Here is a 19,909-nt window from a genome sequence, read left to right as displayed (position 1 = left end):
ATCATCAGTGCTGAAATATCCTGTACTGTAAATACACATGTATCCCAGCTGATCCTGACCCTGTCCGTTGTGGTAAGAGATTAGATCAAAGCAGGGCACCATATATTGGGTATGTTGAGTAAAAGGCTGGATTAGCTTTCAAGAGATTAGCTGACGGCTATCACCTGACAAGAGATAATATTGGTAAAGATGGAGCTGCTTTCCTTTGGTGTTTGTTAAAGAGTGTTTTAGTTATGTCTTTCTAGGGTTTTAGGAATTAAAGGAAGATTCTTTCAACTGAAAGTTGCACTTTTTTTACACTGCATGTTTGATATTGAAAGGAATTCAAAGTCTTGGCCCAAGCAAACTATAAGTAGTCCTAAGGCCGGCTGGTATATCAGCTTTTTTAAGTACCCAGCTGGTTCTGAGGTTCTCCTCAAAGTTTCCAACTTCTTTAACAACAGAAGCTCACAGCTCACATCAGCACACTGCTGCCGCTTGGAAATTACTTGGAAGCGATTTTTGATTAAAAGTGCAGTTTCAGTCGGCAACTGTTCATTGCCTGAAAAGAAACAGAACAATATGTCTGTTGGTGGTATGACAATATAGGCTGCAGCCTGTGTGGGCACAGAGAGTAGGAGAGAAACAACAAATATAAAGGGCTCACACATCCTGAAATGAGGAAAAATGCAAATATAATGCTAATTAGTGATTTTAGTAAAAGTTTTTCAACACGTTTGGCGACTATAGTATTTCAGAAAAAGAATAACGTCTGCATTTTATTTTTATGACTTTCTGTGATGTCTATCACTGTAAATGGCTAGAAAAGGTAAAAAAATATTCATATAATGTATATACCCTTTTAGCCAAATACAAACTATAAGAAGTCTCATCCCAATATTCTTCAAACTGTTCTGCATTCTGCTGAGCTGAATCCCAGTTAGAAATTGTTTGGGGAGAAGTCGATAATAAGTATAGGAGTTTTTCAGACAGGCTGAAATGTGTGAGGTAGCTAAGAATAAAAACATCCCCTCATGGTACCGCTGTCATTCTGTGGAGGACCCATGACTTTAACATGTGCAGAATAAATTTACACTGGGAATTGTCAGAGGAGAATGGCCAGACTGCTGCTTATAGGAAGGAAAAATGAACTCAGAGAACCACAGTATGCAGAATATCATCTGTAAATGCACAACATTTTGCTCCTTGAAGAAGATGGGCTAAAGCAGCAGAAGACCGCACTGGGTGCCGCTCCTGTTAGCCAAGAAAAGGAAACTGAGGCTATGATTCACATTGGTTTGCTAAAATTGGGCAACAGATGACTGGAAAAATGTTGCCTGATGAATCTTGATTTCTGCTACAACACTTGGATTGTAGTGTGAGTGAATTTGATCATGGATCCATCCTAGAAGTTCAGGCTGCTTGTGGTGGTGTAATGCTGTGGGGGATGTTCTCTAGGAATACCTTGAAAACCTTATTATCAACTGGCAATTGTTTGAACACCACAACCTTCCAGACTATTGTTGTTGATTATTCCCATCCAGTTATGACCACAGTGTACCCATCTTCTAATGGCTGCTTTGTGAAGAATAATGTATCACAAAGCTCAGATTATTTCTGTCTGGTTTCTTGATCATGACGGTGAGTTCGCTGTACTCAAATGGCCTCCACATTCATCGGACTGCAATCCAATAAACCCCCTTTGAGCTGTTGGAGTGAGCGATTGATGTCATGGATGTGCAGCTGGGAAGTCTGTATACATCACCAAAGAAAAAGCATTTCACGTGATATGGAATGAGCTGCTCAGCCAGCTGATGTGAATAAACCATCTGATATCATGGCCTCTCTTTGACACAGATCACAGACACACATTTCACCATATGCACCACCCCTTGTCCACTCACCTGCCCGTGCCCCAGCGTTTACGGAAGAGGGTACACAGCATGGAGAAGAGGCGCAAAAAGAAGCGCAGGAAAAAAAAGACTTCGCTGCCGCCTTCTGACGTTACGCCTACCATACACGAGGTAGACGAGGAAGAGGCAGAGTCGGAGACCGAAGGGCAAGGGGTGGCTGCCACTCCCGCAGAGCTCCCTGAGGTCCAGCCACAGGTAAAATGTGACTTATACAGTGTAACTTTTGCAAAATCCACTCATGTACCTGAGCTGCTGATAAGATGCTTGTGGCATTAATACTTAAACAAAAGAGAATCATCTGTGGTTTTGATTATGGTTTTACTATGTATAGCCAGTTTTATATATGCCTCCCCCTCACTGATCCTCCTCTTTCTCTCAGTTTAGTTTGGGGAGCCAAGAGGACTTGGGGGAACCCCTTCACCACACTATCGTCCACACGGAAAACGAAGAACAACCTTTGTCGAGGAAAACAACTGCGCTGACTCTGACAAAGGGGGCGGCTCATAATGGGGGAATAACTGTTACTGGACAGAACGATGACATGGATGGAGGAGAAGCAGCATGCAACAGGTGTGACTTCTGACATCTGAGTCCTCTCCAATGTCCTAGTAAACATTTGTAAAATGTATAAAATCTGCAACACTCCCCAACACAAAGATGGCAAATATTCATATAATTTGTTTCATATGTTTCGCATAATTAGCGTGTCTGTTGCTACAGGACATTGTGAAAAAAGCCGATATGCTACAGCCTACTCACTGACCAGTACTGACCTCTTGTCAGTCTTTTAGCTAAATTAACTCAAATTGAAACCTTTTCTAGGTCCCATATTCTACCACTTTAATACACATATTAATATTACGTCTTAAAGTCGTAGATGTAATAGTAATATGTGTATTCATATTACATCCAGAATGTGTATTTTAAATTCCAGTCGTAAATGCTGCACACTTGCACTCTGACTGTTTGATAATCAGTTTCAGTGTTGGTAACTTTAAATCAAACTAGTGTGGCTGCTGCACCTGCCCCTTTGAGGAAGAAGTTTATGAGTGATAGAGAGAAGCAGCCAATAAGAGCAGCACATGTGTTTCAGTATACGGTCTGCCAGTGCAGACCTGAATAAGTCACTCAGTGGCTTCTGACTTTCTCTCCGAATGATAGTTTGGCTTGTAAATGGTAAATGGCCTGTATTTGTATAGCGCTTTACTTGGTCCCTATGGACCCCAAAGCAATTTACACTACATTCAGTCATCCACCCATTCACACACTGGTGATGGCAAGCTACATTGTAGCCACAGCTGCCCTGGGGCGCACTGACAGAGGCGAGGCTGCCCGGACACTGGCACCATCGGGCCCTCTGACCACCACCAGTAAGCAACGGGTGAAGTGTCTTGCCCAAGGAAACAACGACCGAGACTGTCAGAGCCAGGACTCGAACCGGCAACCTTCCAATTACAAGACGAACTGCCAACTCTTGAGCCACAATCGCCCCAGTAAATATAGCCGAGTTCTTGGCACAGCTGTTGTTTTTAACATTTGTGACTGCAGAGTTTGTCAGACAGCATCACAATTACAAAAATCTGGATTTTAGAGGTGCAGAACAGCTTAATTAAGCTCCACCGTTGTTAATACAGTGCACATATATAAGTGTTTCATGGGTGTTCTATTGTCTCACAGCAGGAACAGAACAATATTTCTTGACAACAGATTTACTGAGAATTTAGCTGTATCAGAAATGCAGCATAGGTAAACTGCTAGCAGAATGCTAACTGAGGTTAATTGTGCAAAAGAACAAATATGGAGTAACACACACCCAGTACTATTGATTTTTGTTATCAATCAGCCCTTAAAGTTTCGACTGTTCATGTTGTCCCTCACTGTGATGAGCTCTGACCGGCATGCATAGGATCAGAGCTAATAATTATGTTCCCCACATTAGCCCTGCTTGACACTAAACTGGTTGTAATGCATATCATTGTACAAAGAGAGGATCTTTGTTACTAGTGAGGAAGTCAGGAGTAGTGGAGAAGTATGGGAGGCTAATGCAGGAGATGTATGAGAACAGTGGAGAGGTGTTCAGTTGGAGGGACAGATGGGTTCAAGGTGGCTGTGGGCAGAGATGGGCAGTAACGACTTACAAGTAAGTAAAGTGAGTAATGAGTAAAGTAAGGGATTACTATTGCAAAAAGGTAATTAGATTACTGTTACTTTCCCGCAAGCACGCTGCGTTACTAAAACTGTGTTGTTGGTTTTTTTTTGTTTTTGTGTTTTGTGAGAGTGTCTCATGACAATGACGTAAGCGAGTGCAACGTTCTGGCAACAGCTGTGTGCAGATCAAAAATGGATAATATAACGAGTGCGGGGAGAGTATGGAGGACACGCATACTTTCATACACAAACAGTTACAATCACCTCATAAACTGCTCTACCTTTAGCTGTGCATCTCTATTTTAGTCTCCACCAACCCATTGTGTAGTTTTTCAGGTATCTGACCATTAGCAGCTAGCTGCTAAAGTTAAGCTAGCTGCTAAAGTTGTCTGTTTGTGGCTGATATGTTGGACAGGTAACAGTGTGTTCATTAAAGATTATATTGCTGGAAACAGCTGCCCACTGAAGCTGAAAACACAGCTGATTAAAGCAGTGGGAGGCTATTAAAGCTGTGGGCCATAAAACTGAAATACATTGCTAAAAGATGCTATAACACTGTGGGGAAATACAGGGATGAGATTAGCTGTAGGATTATCATTGTGAGCAAATTCTTTCACACTACACCAAGTCTTTTGTTAAACTTTCATCCACTTAATTATGCAGCTTTAACAGCCTTTTGTTATCAGTTTATCCCTGACTGCTGTCTGTTTCACAAGGCAGAATTTGGCAGTGATAAAGCCTATCACAGGAGCATGTTGCTGGTTACATTTTCCTAACAACAGTCATAATTTAGTATTTTATCAGTTTCAAATTTATTAAATACATTTTGGTTTATATTCAGTGCTTTCTGTTGTTTTCTGAATTTGAAACCTTTAACTGTGTGAATACTTTTTCGTGCAGCAAAACCTATAAAACAGGCTCGTGCATACGAGAGCATAGGCTAAGTAAGCTGTATTTTTAGATGTGTGATACTTGTCATTGGAAGCCAATGACATTTATAACCCATACGTGCAGTTTTTAGGGCAGTTATGATCCATTAATGGTTCCAGCTGAATCATTCATATCTGGCTTGCTAACACATACAATATAACCATCAGAATATGAATTATTTGGTGATGCTTTGAATTATGCATGGAGTTTGCTGTTGGGAGGTCAGGGGCGCCATGGTGATTCAAGTCCTTGTCTCTGCTAATGGCTCACTGGATAAAAGCACAGAAACAAGCATCATGCCTGAGCCATGCAGCGTTTCATTGCTGTGTTTGAGTAAGCTCAGCTGAGGATGACTCAGAGGCTTGGAGAGGAGATCCAGGCCTGTTGTTGTGTTGTGAAGCCCTCTGTTGGTAAAGTAACCGAAGTGCATGAGCCAAGAGAGTATTTATCAAAAACGATTTTAACATAAAGTATATTAATACTTTATAATGTGATGATTTATGGTTGATTTGTGGACTACATTGTGGTTCATATTTTGGTTTTGAAAACAATAAAATAAAGTTCTTTCATAATGTCAAAGAATTAATTATTTAATTATTAAATTAAAATTAACTTATAGTGCTCTTTGTCAGTGTTCCCTCAGGATCAGATCCCTCAAGTTCAATCACACCTCATGGCTGGTTCCGCAAGAAGCCTGTCCACCACCGTCTGCCGGGCACCCAGCGAAACAACTACGACCTGCGGGAGCGGATCTGCATCGGCAGCATGACTGCCCTGGAGACTGCCGTCTATCAGCAGGTGCCCACTGATGAGGCTGAAGCCCAAATGTTGGTCAGCGCTGATCTGGATGACATGAAAAGTAAGAAAAATACTACACTGTATTTTTAGGGAAGTTTATGTTCAACCCAGTATCACAGAAAAACATGTAATAGACACGTGTTCCACTGTGTCCATTTCACACTTTGCCTCTCCAAAGTGTGAAAAGCACATGAATGCAGAAGTTGCAGTAAGTTGCAGTGAGATGCAGTACCAGCAGAGGGAGATATTTTATTGAGAGCAACATGATTATAATTCAATTCAATTCAGTTTTATTTATATAGAGCCAAATCACAGCAACAGTTGCCGCAATGTGCTTGATTTATAACCGCGGGGAAGTATTTAAACAGCCATTACTCACACATTTACATGTACATATTTAGAAAAAAATATAGAATTGAGCTTGATCTAATAATGCTGTGAATAAATCGATTGGTGTGTTTAGTACTTTTCACTGGACAGCATCACAGTCGGCGAGGCTCTGTGTCACTCTATTTTATTACCATTTCTCCCACATCATGTTGACGAAGGTGTAGAAACTCCTTTTAATAGAGTGGAGACATACAATGCAGTAATAGAGAGAAGGACTGGAGGGAGGCTTAGGGCAGGAAGATAAAACCCGGTGGAGAGGAAATTGGTAACAGCGTAGAGGGGTAAGGGAAGAGTGCTGGTGCTGAGGTAAGTCAGCCTGCAGGCTGCTGGAGCAGGAGCAGGAGGGCGGGGTTGGCAATGGCCATAACAATGAGAAAACGAGTGAGGAGGTAAGAGGAGATTTAGAGCAAATTGATGCAAAGACCTGTTGAAACCTGTGTGTGTTTGAAATACTGGAATAACTGTCTGTTTTCAGGTAGCTATGTTATTGTTTTTATTATTAAATGCAAGTCAAATAGGGTTTTTTATGTGATTATTGGGGACAATACAAAAAAATAGCCTTTTAAATTCCTCACTGGTGTTGAGGAAAAGCTTTGGAGCAGGACAACGGTAGATGGCTGTCTCCATCTCTGAAAGCACCTTCTGAGATGACTCATTTTTGCTTATCACCCACGCCACAACAGTGATGTGTGTGGTGGTGGAGGAGGGAGGGGAGTCTTTGTGAGCTGCCTGTATTGTTATATATCAGCCAGGGACTATGTGTGTTAGTGTATTATTGATGTAAATGCCAAGTAAATGCAGTGAGTTAAAAATGAAGACCTTGACTCGCATCAGTGCTCTGATCTGATCGTACGTGGATGTGACTTCAGATTCTTGGCTGTGTGCACCTCGCAATAAAGGAAAGTCAATGTCAGTATGTATTATTCTTAACATAGAGCTGGATATGTTTCCCTTGATGCTATCTTGAGTGCTGTTGAAGACATAATAAAGCCTGCTGCTTTGACTACAGATTAAATGATTAAATAGAACCCTGTTTCCCTCTCATTAAGTGACTAATTATATCCAGAAATAACAGGACATTTTTGATGACATAATAATAATGTGTGTTGTGGGTTTGCTGCCCTCTGCTGGCTCTGAAAAGTACTTCCACTATGCTTACACAATTGAAACATTCACATTTTTATCTTTATCTTTATATATATATATATATATATATATATATATATATATATATATATATGTATAAAACACCCAGCACGCCCCTGCGGGCGGTTTATCCTTCAAGCTCGGGTCCTCTACCAGAGGCCTGGGAGCTTGAGGGTCCTGCGCAGTATCTTAGCTGTTCCCAGGACTGCGCTCTTCTGGACAGATCTCCGATGTTGTTCCCGGGATCTGCTGGAGCCACTCGCCTAGCTTGGGAGTCACCGCACCTAGTGCTCCGATTACCACGGGGACCACCGTTACCTTCACCCTCCACATCCTCTCGAGCTCTTCTCTGAGCCCTTGGTATTTCTCCAGCTTCTCGTGTTCCTTCTTCCTGATATTGCTGTCATTCGGAACCGCTACATCGATCACTACGGCCGTCTTCTTCTGTTTGTCTACCACCACTATGTCCGGTTGGTTAGCCACCACCATTTTGTCCGTCTGTATCTGGAAGTCCCACAGGATCTTAGCTCGGTCATTCTCCACCACCCTTGGGGGCATCTCCCATTTTGACCTCGGGACTTCCAGGTTATACTCGGCACAGATGTTCCTGTACACTATGCCGGCCACTTGGTTATGGCGTTCCATGTATGCCTTGCCTGCTAGCATCTTGCACCCTGCTGTTATGTGCTGGATTGTCTCTGGGGCATCTTTACACAGCCTGCACCTGGGGTCTTGCCTGGTGTGATAGACCCCAGCCTCTATGGATCTTGTACTCAGAGCTTGTTCTTGTGCTGCCATGATTAGTGCCTCTGTGCTGTCTTTCAGTCCAGCTTTGTCCAGCCACTGGTAGGATTTCTGGATATCAGCCACCTCCTCTATCTGCCGGTGGTACATACCGTGCAGGGGCCTGTCCTTCCATGATGGTTCCTCGTTTCCCTCCTCTTTCTTGGGTTTCTGCTGCCTGAGGTATTCACTGAGCACTCGGTCAGTTGGGGCCATCTTCCCAATGTATTCTTGGATGTTCGTTGTCTCATCCTGGACTGTGGTGCTGACACTCACCAGTCCCCGGCCCCCTTCCTTCCGCTTAGCGTACAGCCTCAGGGTGCTGGACTTGGGGTGAAACCCTCCATGCATGGTAAGGAGCTTTCTTGTCTTTATGTCAGTGGCTTCTGACATATATATATATATATATATCCCCTCAGTTCTGAGGGGATTGAACTACCAGAAGGCAACATTGCAGACATAGAGGACAGTTACAAGTACCTGGGGATCCCGCAGGCAAATGGGAACCATGAAGAGGCCGCTAGAAAGGCTGCAACCACCAAGTACCTGCAGAGGGTCAGGCAAGTCCTGAGGAGTCAGCTGAATGGTAAGAACAAGATCCGGGCCATCAACACGTACGCCCTGCCCGTGATCAGGTACCCTGCTGGGGTAATAGGCTGGCCAAAGGAGGAGATAGAAGCCACTGACATAAAGACAAGAAAGCTCCTTACCATGCATGGAGGGTTTCACCCCAAGTCCAGCACCCTGAGGCTGTACGCTAAGCGGAAGGAAGGGGGCCGGGGACTGGTGAGTGTCAGCACCACAGTCCAGGATGAGACAAGGAACATCCAAGAATACATTGGGAAGATGGCCCCAACTGACCGAGTGCTCAGTGAATACCTCAGGCAGCAGAAACCCAAGAAAGAGGAGGGAGACGAGGAACCATCATGGAAGGACAGGCCCCTGCACGGTATGTACCACCGGCAGATAGAGGAGGTGGCTGATATCCAGAAATCCTACCAGTGGCTGGACAAAGCTGGACTGAAAGACAGCACAGAGGCACTAATCATGGCGGCACAAGAACAAGCTCTGAGTACAAGATCCATAGAGGCTGGGGTCTATCACACCAGGCAAGACCCCAGGTGCAGGCTGTGTAAAGATGCCCCAGAGACAATCCAGCACATAACAGCAGGGTGCAAGATGCTAGCAGGCAAGGCATACATGGAACGCCATAACCAAGTGGCCGGCATAGTGTACAGGAACATCTGTGCCGAGTATAACCTGGAAGTCCCGAGGTCAAAATGGGAGATGCCCCCAAGGGTGGTGGAGAATGACCGAGCTAAGATCCTGTGGGACTTCCAGATACAGACGGACAAAATGGTGGTGGCTAACCAACCGGACATAGTGGTGGTAGACAAACAGAAGAAGACGGCCGTAGTGATCGATGTAGCGGTTCCGAATGACAGCAATATCAGGAAGAAGGAACACGAGAAGCTGGAGAAATACCAAGGGCTCAGAGAAGAGCTCGAGAGGATGTGGAGGGTGAAGGTAACGGTGGTCCCCGTGGTAATCGGAGCACTAGGTGCGGTGACTCCCAAGCTAGGCGAGTGGCTCCAGCAGATCCCGGGAACAACATCGGAGATCTCTGTCCAGAAGAGCGCAGTCCTGGGAACAGCTAAGATACTGCGCAGGACCCTCAAGCTCCCAGGCCTCTGGTAGAGGACCCGAGCTTGAAGGATAAACCGCCCGCAGGGGCGTGCTGGGTGTTTTTATTCATATATATATATATATATATATATATATATATATATATATAGATATATATATATATATATATATATATATATATATATATATATATATATATATATATATAGATATATATATATATATATATATATATATATATATATATATATAGATATATATATATATACTCAAAATTGATTTCAATCAATTTTGAATATTGATTGAAATAACAAGAATATTAATGTATTAAAATCAGATTCAACAGTTCCTTTTATTTAAATATCTTTAAATTTCAAATTCTTACATTTAAAAGCACAGCATTGCACAGATTTAAAATACTTTAGTCCCAGATTTGTAGTATAATCGGACCTAACTAATGGTTTTGATGCAAAAAAAAATAATAGGAAAAAGTCTACTACAAAACTGTATTTTGTTTCAGCAGTGCTTCTTTTAATCTAGAGAGCCTGCAACATTTATTGACTCCATTTCTTCACTGAGGCCCAACATTGACGGGTTTTGCTGTTTTGGCTCCATCATGAACATCCCACACATTCGGTCTCATGAAACCAGCCCACACAGCCCCACGTATGCACTGTTAAAAATAAGCCTTCCAAAACAGAGGGTGGAGGATGGAGGAAGGAGGAATATAATATCGACTCATAATTTTTGCAAATGTAGGCTGTTCCTGTAATAAAGTCTTTGTATTTATTCAGTTATATGTCACTATGCTTTACATATATTGTATCCTTAACAGCAGTTGGCTTCATATTGTAATTTGTAGCACAGTTATGGAAGTAGACATGAGCTACACTTATTTTTGCACTCCATACTTCATTTTGTCACGATTAGTCTTAACTCATTCACTGCCAGCCATTGGCAGTGAATGAGTTAAACCCATTGACTCATACACTGCAATTGACGGCTATAGACGTCAATGGCAGTGAATGAGTTAATTGTGGGAGACTTTTTTTTTTTTTTACCACATGTTGCACAAAGCATCACTTTAGGAAGTGAAGGTCCATGCTTAAATGCTCAGAATTAACAGAAAGAATTTGTAAGTGATAATAAAAAAATAAATGCTAAAAGAGGATTTTTTTTTTTTTAAGCAAAAGCTTGTATGGCCACAGAAATACTCTCTCTCCGAGCATCAGGGGGCTTTAATTAACAGAAGCCTGTAGTCGATTCCCCTTCAACGCCGACCCTGCCCCTGGCTTTTCCTGCTTTCCCAGAGCAGAGCAATCATTGACTGTTTAGGGCCCCTCTAGAAACAGAAAAACAGGGCATTGGATTTGTAGGGAGTGATGCTTAGAACATGGAATGGCCATGTATATCATTAGTGTCTGCTCCCCTGTTACACTTTGGTAATTTGCCCTTCAAGTACACAGACAGGTCTTAATCCGTGATGTGATTGGGACAAGTTTGCAACAAGTCACTTATTAAACCACGTGTAGATGGTGTAGAGTGAACACCTCAGCAGGTCATTCATAAAACACACAGTTTTTTGGATGCAGACACAGTCGGTTTATTTCAACAATGACATGAACAGCACAAATAAACAGGTACTCTGATAAGAGTATGTAATCTAATATAAAAAAGGACTGAAAAAGGACCATGAAAATCTGATAGCTCAGGTAGAGTGTGGGATTTATCAAGACAAGAATTGTTTTATTATAAACAAGTCTGCCTTATAACCCTGAAATCTGGTTAACAGATGAAGGGACATATAGAAGAAGAAGAACAAAACTTTATTTACTGTCAGATCAAATTGCATACTAACATCCTAATAACTAAGTTAATGCTGATGTGCCACATGCATTAATGAGGGCACGGCTTACATTTTTCCCTGCATGCTGTGAGAAACTGCAGGTATTTATTAAAGTCAAAGGAAAGAATCAGACTCACAGGAACCTGTGAGGAACAACAATTATTCTATCATGTTTCAGTTGTATTTTGATATTTCAATATGTCACTTAGATACACAAAATACACAAAAGTTAATGTTTGATGATGGCGAGCTGTGTGTGTGCAGATTGGTAAGTAAAGGCACACCGAGGTTTTTCTCTTTGTATTATGGACCGAACTCTGCAAATAGACCATATGGCCTGTATTAGACTACTGTGCTAATTGTTACATTGATGGCAGATGTAGTGTTACTTGAAAATAAAAGTATTAAGGGCCAAAATTATGAGGGGCTTCACTCTTAAAATTCAGGGTGAGGACTTGGTGAAGAGCTACGAGAGAGCCAGAGCTTTGGCACCATGCTCACAGCTTTGAGCGAGCCACCCGCACCAATTACACGCTCATTCTGCTAACAACTCCCCCCTGGCATTCCAAATAAATTAACACTCCTAGCAGCAGCTATCACCGGCATTCTAGGCTCAGTGGAGTTAGAGCTTAGAGTTGGAGGGGTTTTTTTTGGTTGTTTTTTGGTGTTAAATGGTGGCCTAACAGCAGTAAGATGCACACTGTAATCCTTAGTACCTGTGATTAATTAAATAACTAATTAATTTAATAGTACAAAAGTTTTGTGTTAGCATAGACCAACAGAAAATCTGGCCAAACACTAGTTGTGTTGACAGCTGTAAGGTAATAAAATCAACTTGAGGTATTCTTGACAGTATTCAACAGGATTCAAAAAGATACTTCTCAACCAAAATGGGAATATGACCTCAGTAATGTTAGTCTGCCTCTTTAAATATCATTATTTAAAGCTTAAAATATCACAATCTGTGCTTCCGATGTTTAAAAGCAATGTGACACTCTTTGACGTTAATATTCAGGTTGGGACGTTTATGGGCCAGCTGTTAAATATGGTGATTAATTAAATAATACTGGGACTTAAACTCCAAGATGAGGTAGAGGAAAAAGGGGGCATAAAAAAAGGAAGAGTATAATTGCAAATGACAAGCCTGTGGTTGCTGGCATTCGTCAGATCAGCGTTTTTTGCAGCAGCACATCATACAAAGTTCGAAGTGCTGCTGTTGGTCTTGTGAGACAGCAAAAATGGATTCTCTAATGGAAAAACAAGGTATGCTTGATGGAAATGTTACAGTGCGAAGTTCACCCACTAGACTCAGATTATTGTGCAAAGCATTGTTTGGTTTTAAAGAGAATTCGCAGTTTTGATCAGACAGATCCAATCTAGCAAAAAACCCGTGCATACACACAACACACTCATGCAGGCATTCGTATAAATGCAGAGTGAGTCACAAACCCAATGGACATGGTGAATGTCCTGTTCAGCTCACATTGGTGCACCTGGTTTGGCCAATGAGACCAGGGCATCTGGGGGGGATGCAATGGTTTCCATGGAGATGCAGGGACAGGAAAGGTGCAGCTTCCTCTAACAATTAACGCCGTTAAACAGTATATCCTCAACGCGGAGTGCAGAAGCGGGTATTCTGTTCTTCTCATCAGATAGGTTTAATTTCAGCTGGTGTATTGTTTGTTTCTCAGTATGTATTTCTGCATCTCTCTTTGTGCTGTGTATGTGTGCTTTTTCAGTTTAATTCAGTTTAGGTGGAGATCGCAACCTTTGGCCCTTCTATACATCACATGGTTTGAAAGTGATTGCGGTGCTATGGAAACAAAAGGCATCAACTCTTGATCTCTGATCCACTCTTTTATGCCTTGCCAGCAACCCCAATAATCAATAGCGTGTGGACATTGTTAGAAAAGGGTGGTGCCTCCATTCAGCTGACAGCTGATGGTCTGTTAAAGTAGACCATCCCTTATCAATAAGTGATTTTGGATTTGCAGCTAAAGTGGATGCCAAAATCTTTTATTTAGCTCTCTGATGGTGGATCTAGCAGAAGGTTGCTGCCTCGGGTGCTGCTCCAGCTTTGCATTTGGACTTAAGGCAAAAAAGTGTATTTTTGTGACACTGAGGATCTGCACATGTGACTAACTTATATTTTTGTAGTGAAAGGAATATTGAATATTTTGATTGACAATCACACAGATTCTTTTTTTGTTCCACTTTGATGCATGCAACTTATTCTTCAAAAGTTGCTACTGTGACCACCAGCTGTTTTTTCTCTCTCGAGAGTCGGTTAGCTTGGACTTGGGTGCTATTGCACAACCAACGCAAAGAGGCAGTTGCATCCAGACTCTTCAGGTCAGTAGACCAGTGAGAGCAACGGCATTCAAGAGTTGGATGAGCAGGGTGTCCCCTTGGAGAGAGGTGGATAGGAGGAGGTACCGACCGTGGAGATGACAGACATTGAGGGACAGGAGAACCAAGGAACCAAGAAGCACCATGGACCAGAACGACGTTGCAGCACCCAGAAAGGCTTTGGAACCTCAAAGCAACACCAATTTGAACACCGCAGCTCATTTTCAATCGTGGATGGATTTGAGGATTTTGAAGAGTTTGTCTTGGATTTTGATGATTATGACTTGCTTGAGTCAATCCACAGCCAGCTGGGGTCACCCCTCGAGCCTATCCGTAAGTTGGCCGTATTTTCCATGGAGGTTCACCACTCCTGAGTAGGATTTCATCTGTTTAAATGATTGATATTTGACAGCAGTGACAGTTACGTCATGCTTCCGAAACACATTAGGGAATTCACATGGGCAAGCATTTTATTCTATTTTTACATGATTAATCAATGGAAGGGAGCTCACTTGTTTCCATTGATCGTTTAGCCTGCTGCTAGCTTCATTATTGGCAGTAGAGGCTCATTCATGGCCACACACTGAACAGTGTTGTCCACGGTATTGACTGAATTGACACAGTGCTCGACTGCTGCTGTTTCCTACTCTTCCATTGATCCAGTGGCACCTATTTGGCTTTGGGCTCATCCACAGCTAGAGCGGAAAGACATTTCATTGACAAACCATGAGTGGTTCTGCTTTTTTAATCCCTGTGTTGGCTTTGAAACATGGCGTATTAGTGCTGTCATGATGCTCCACCACATGGATGAGAAATTTTGGGATGAGCCTGAGTATAGGATATAAGTTAAAGTTAAAACCTTAATTAGAATAGAATAGAATAGAATTCAACTTTATTGTCATTGCACATGTCACAGGTATAAGGCAACGGATTGCAGTTTGCATCCATCCAGAAGTGCTTTAGCCATGATATAGATATATTACAATATATATTAGCACTAATATAGATATGTAAGTGTATTACAGAAATGGGTCTATTATGGTATGTTATAATGTACACGATATGAAGGTATGTTATAAATATGCTATAACTATAAGTATGTACAGGCTGTAGTGAGTACAAGCTATGAACAGGATATAAATATGAAAAACTATACAGAAATATTAGACATACAGCTATACAGAAATGGGAACTATGCAGGTTATAAACAGTTGTAGAATTAAAAATTATTGTATTATACAGAATGATTATTTACACAGAATTATACAGTAGTGCAGTTAAGATAAGTGAGATATGTGGATAATTTCTACAAAGGCTATATAAAGTGCTAGTGGTTGTGAGTGGTGGTTCAGTCCATGTTATTATTGTGTGTATGAAGGTACAGTTGTCCATTTTGTGTGTGTGTGTGTGTGTGTGTGTGTGTGTGTGTGTGTGTGTGTGTGTGTGTGTGTGTGTGTGTGTGTGTGTGTGTGTGTGTGTGTGTGTGTGTGTCCAGTCCATGTGTTAACGTGGGTCAGATGTCAGGAGGCAGAGTTCAGGAGTCTGACAGCTGTGGGGAAGAAGCTGTTCCGCTACCTGGTGGTCTTAGTCCGGAGGCTCCTGTAGCGCCTCCCAGAGGGCAGGAGGGTGAAGAGTCCATGTGATGGGCGACTGGGGTCTTTGATGATTTTCCCAGCCCTTTTCAGACACCGCTTCCTGTAGATGTCCTTTATGGCAGGAAGTGGTGCTCCGGCGATGCACTGGGCAGTTTTCACGACCCTCTGCAACGCCTTCTGGTCCGAGGCAGAGCAGTTCCCGTACCAGACTGTTATACAGTTGGTCAGGATGCTCTCGATGGTGCAGTGATAGAAGTTCACTAGGATGTCTGAGGACAGGTGGTTCTTCCTCAGAGTCCTCAAGAAGAGGAGGCGCTGGTGAGCCTTCTTGACCAGCTTGGAGCAGTTGGTCGTCCAGATGAGATCCTTGGAGATGTGGACTCCCAGGAACTTGAAGCTGCTCACACGCTCCACAGCCGTCCCCTTAATGTAGATGGGTGGATGTGGGTCAGCATTCCTCCTGTAGTCCATGATGAGCTCCTTGGTCTTCTCAGTGTTAAGCAGCAGGTTGTTTGTGTCGCACCACTCAGCGAGACGATCCACCTCCTCCCTGTAGGCGGCCTCATCGTTGTAACTGATGAGGCCAATCACCATTGTGTCATCTGCAAACTTAATGATGGTGTTGGAACCATTGGTAGGTCTGCAGTCGTGGGTGAAGAGGGAGTAGAGGAAAGGGCTCATCACACAGCCTTGTGGTACACCGGTGTTCATTGTGATTGTAGATGAGCAGTGGTTATCCAGCCGGACATGTTGGGGGCGGTTAGGTTATAATGTGCATTTTTGGACTTGTTTTTTACCTTTCCCGGGGCAGATGAAAGCACTGGGGTTTATTTTTGGAGGTCTTAAAATACATTTAGTTCTTTATTACCTGTTTTAGCAGATGTGTCAAATTATGATTCTAACCAAAGTGATTCCTTTACCTTTAAACATCTTGATGGCAATAAGGTTTTTCAACACAAACCATGATGGTTTTTTTGCCATCACCAGTGTGTGAATGTGTGTGTGAATGGGTGGATGACTGGATATGTAAAGCACTTTGGGGTCCTTAGGGACTAGTAAAGCGCTATATAAATACAGACCATTTACCATTTTTAACCAAAGGCCAGTATTTTCATGTGACATTAAATGACAATGAAAATGTACAGTGAGAGAAAGCGAAATTTTAGCGCTGCCATCATGAGTCTTAGCATTTTGAGCACTGCAACTCAGTACATTGTTGCTAGCGTACAGTAGTTTTATTTATGTTATTTATTTGTATTATTTTATACACACATTCATCGTGTTAAAGACCGTATTTCACAACATCTTAACTACTGCCTGTGGGTTTGTATAACTGGAGTGGTGCCACTATAGGCTGGATTGACATGAAGTAAAATTTAAAATATGTCATTTGAAATGTTGCATGTTGGCATTTTATTTTAAAAAATCTTTCTGCCTGTTTTAGAATGTGTCTGAATGTGTTTTAGAACATGTCATTAGAAGTTAGTATCATTAGAAGGCATAGCACACATTTTCACTGATTATGCATAAGATACCCACTTTTATCTATTTTTAATTGCATAAAAACCTAGATGACCTCTAATTTCCTGCTTCTAAATTCAAATAAAACTGAGGTTATTGTACTCGGCCCTTAAAATCTCAGAGATACAGTGTCTAACTTGATGCATACTCTGGATGGCATTACCTTGGCCTCCAGTGACACTGTAAGGAATCTTGGAGTCATTTTTGACCAGGATATGTCCTTCAGTGTGTATATCAAATAAATATGTAGGACTGCTTTTTTTCCATTTGTGCATTATCTCTAAAATTACAAACATCCTTTCCCAGAGTGATGCTGAAAAAACTAGTACATGCATTCATTAATTGTAGGCTGGACTACTGTTTTTCACTATTATCAGGATGTCCTAAAAACTCCCTCAAAAGCCTTCATTTGATCCAAAACTCTGCAGGAAGACTGCTGAACGGGACCAAGAAAGACAAAATATATTTCGTCCATACTGGCTTCTCTTCATTGGCTCCCTGTTCAATCTAGAATTGAATTTAAACTTGTAAAATAATCATTCCGCCTTTTATCTTAAAGACTTCATACCCCCCATTAGAGCACTTTGCTCTCAGACTGCTGGTTCACTTGTGGTTTCTGGGGTATTTAAAACTAGAGTGGCCCGTTTTCTGTTGTACAAGCTTCTAGTTTGGTTTCAGAGAAAGACTCTGCTTTTAAGATTAGACTTTAAATTTTCATTTAGAAGAAAGTGATGTACTTAGAGCTGTGACACATGACCCTGAGTCCCCTTTAGTCATGCAGTAATAAGCCTAGGCTGCTGGGGGCTTCCCATGATTAGTGTTTCTTCTTACTCACCTTTTTTTTTTTTAAGCCACCCCAGGAGGTTAAAAGGAGTTTTCTTCGCAAATGTAAGGTTACAGGCCTTGATACTTCCAAAGATTTTTTTCTAAATGCTTGAAAGTTCATCAGACATTTACAAAATATCTGGACAATTGTTGCTCTAGTGTGTTGGATTATACCCTACTATGGTTCAGGTATCATTGGGCATCTAAGTCATGGTTTCTCTGCGAGTTTGGAGAAAGTCTGACATGGGTTCAACGAGTTCAAGAAGATGGATAGAATGTCCTTTTCACCTACACTGGAATGCCCTTTCTTTGCCCTGCCCTGTGGTGAGAAAAAAACAGCTCATCCAGATCAGCTGAGGCAGTTCAAACAAGGCCAACCTTCAGAGGTTTTTGCCTGGGAGACTTTACAAAATAAAATGTAGCTTAACTTCATTTTCATTTCCATTCTCTCTGTTTCCCCAAGGAAGGCATGACGCAGCAGGATGGAACACTAACAGCAGTTTGTGCACACACAAACACTCGGCCTCCAACTGCTCAGGGAGAAAAATTAAAAAAGACAGTGTTTACTCAGGAAGAAATTATTTTCATGCACTGGCCGCTCTGGCTGGTCGGCAGCAGTACAGTCCACCATTACTTTGGCATACACAAACCAGATCCGTTGGTGGATCTGGTTTGTGTATGTGTTTCTTTAGTTTTGTAATGAATTGTAAATAGATTATGATAATCAGAACTTGAAATAATTTCTCTCTAAACATATTTCCACATATGTGGAAAAGCTATGCTAGCTTTAGATTTCCATTCCCTTTATTCAAATTTAGGGACCACCCAATCTCCCCCCTCTGTTGAATGGAGAGTCGTTGCCAAGGCTGCCTCATCCAAAATTCAATAACATGTGATTGGCAGGTCGAGGAAATTGAATTTGAATATAGTTTTTATGAACTGACAAATGTTTGTGCGTAAAACCTCCTCTTCTGTAATAATTTCCTGTTCCACACAATACTGTGTAGTCTGTGCCTTATGTTATTGGACGTTCCAGTATGGAGCACATTTTATAATTAAACACACACTTAAAAAAGCATTTCAGCCTACCTCTTACTAAATGTACATATTCGGGTTGTTTACTAATAATCCAGACATCATGACTTAGCACTTCTGACCTCTTACATTCTGATTCGACAACACTAGGTCACAGATTTGAGGATAACCCTGGGGTGCGTCGGCACCTGGTGAAGAAGTCGTCCCGATGTCACATGAGCCGAACCAGCAACAGTTCTACGCCGCTGTCCAGCCTGAAGAAGAAGAAGAGGGCTTCGGAAAAGAAAACTCACGAGGTTTGCAGCGCGGTGACAGCCACGTTTTGTTTTGCTTACTTTTTTAATCACATGCAGTAGCATAGCTGGTGTTCTTTTCACTGTGTTATAGTTTTTGTTTTTTGTGCGTCAGCATGACAAAATGTGGTCCTGGAGACATATACTGTTGCAGGGACACAGTCAGATGTGAGTACTTTTGCACATGTGCTGGGGCTCACAGCCTCCTGATAGTTGTTTCTATGACTGTGAGTCTTCGATTTTATTATGATAGCATCATAAAGAAACTTCTTTGGTTCATGAGTGAACTTTCTTTAAATAGCTTGCTTTGTTAAGAATTCTACCCTTAAACAGTGTTAAATAATATTGTGTTGGCACAGTGGCAGAGATAAACTGTGACAACAACTGAGATTGTTACTGACATTTTTACTGTGTAATAAAGGTGCTGCAGGGAAAATATCTTGTCCTTTAACTAATAAGTGATCCAAAGGCTGCTAGCAAGTTACAAAAGGAGACACTGTACAATGGCTTTACCTTTTTTGCCTCATATCAGATCGTACCTTAAATTCCGAATTAGTCCCCTCAGCCACAAAAGAATCCGGGTCACGGCACCAAGTATTAAATCCAGTTCTTGTGTATTCTCTTAATGGCAAAGAAAGACACGGCTCAAAGTGGTCTATTTATATACTTCCTCTACACGTCACGCACACTTTAAGTTTCAATCAAACACTA

At 41.9% G+C, this 19,909-nt stretch overlaps 1 protein-coding gene across 8 annotated transcripts in view; it reads left to right on the top strand.

Annotated features, from left to right (window-relative positions):
- The window catches only part of slc4a3 (solute carrier family 4 member 3), a 67,621-nt gene that overhangs the window by 21,605 nt on the left and 26,107 nt on the right, over positions 1-19,909 (top strand). For 6 of the 8 annotated variants that reach the window (XR_013093645.1, XM_076875279.1, XM_014407650.4 and 3 more), the window contains 4 exons: positions 1,837-2,087; positions 2,272-2,462; positions 5,603-5,829; positions 19,056-19,201. Coding sequence is in view for 7 of the 8 variants with exons in the window: in XM_076875279.1 (XP_076731394.1) it covers positions 1,837-2,087; positions 2,272-2,462; positions 5,603-5,829; positions 19,056-19,201 (815 nt within the window). In the remaining variant the exon portion in view is untranslated. Of the gene's footprint in view, positions 1-1,836; positions 2,088-2,271; positions 2,463-5,602; positions 5,830-13,587; positions 14,263-19,055; positions 19,202-19,909 lie in introns of those variants that run through there. The other 2 variants (XM_076875281.1, XM_076875282.1) reach the window with 2 other exon arrangements.

The sequence above is a fragment of the Maylandia zebra genome, linkage group LG16, assembly GCF_041146795.1.
Source record: "Maylandia zebra isolate NMK-2024a linkage group LG16, Mzebra_GT3a, whole genome shotgun sequence".
Lineage (NCBI taxonomy): Eukaryota > Metazoa > Chordata > Actinopteri > Cichliformes > Cichlidae > Maylandia > Maylandia zebra.
Note: the sequence above shows the minus strand (reverse complement) of the source record. Positions and strands in the feature narration are given on the sequence as shown.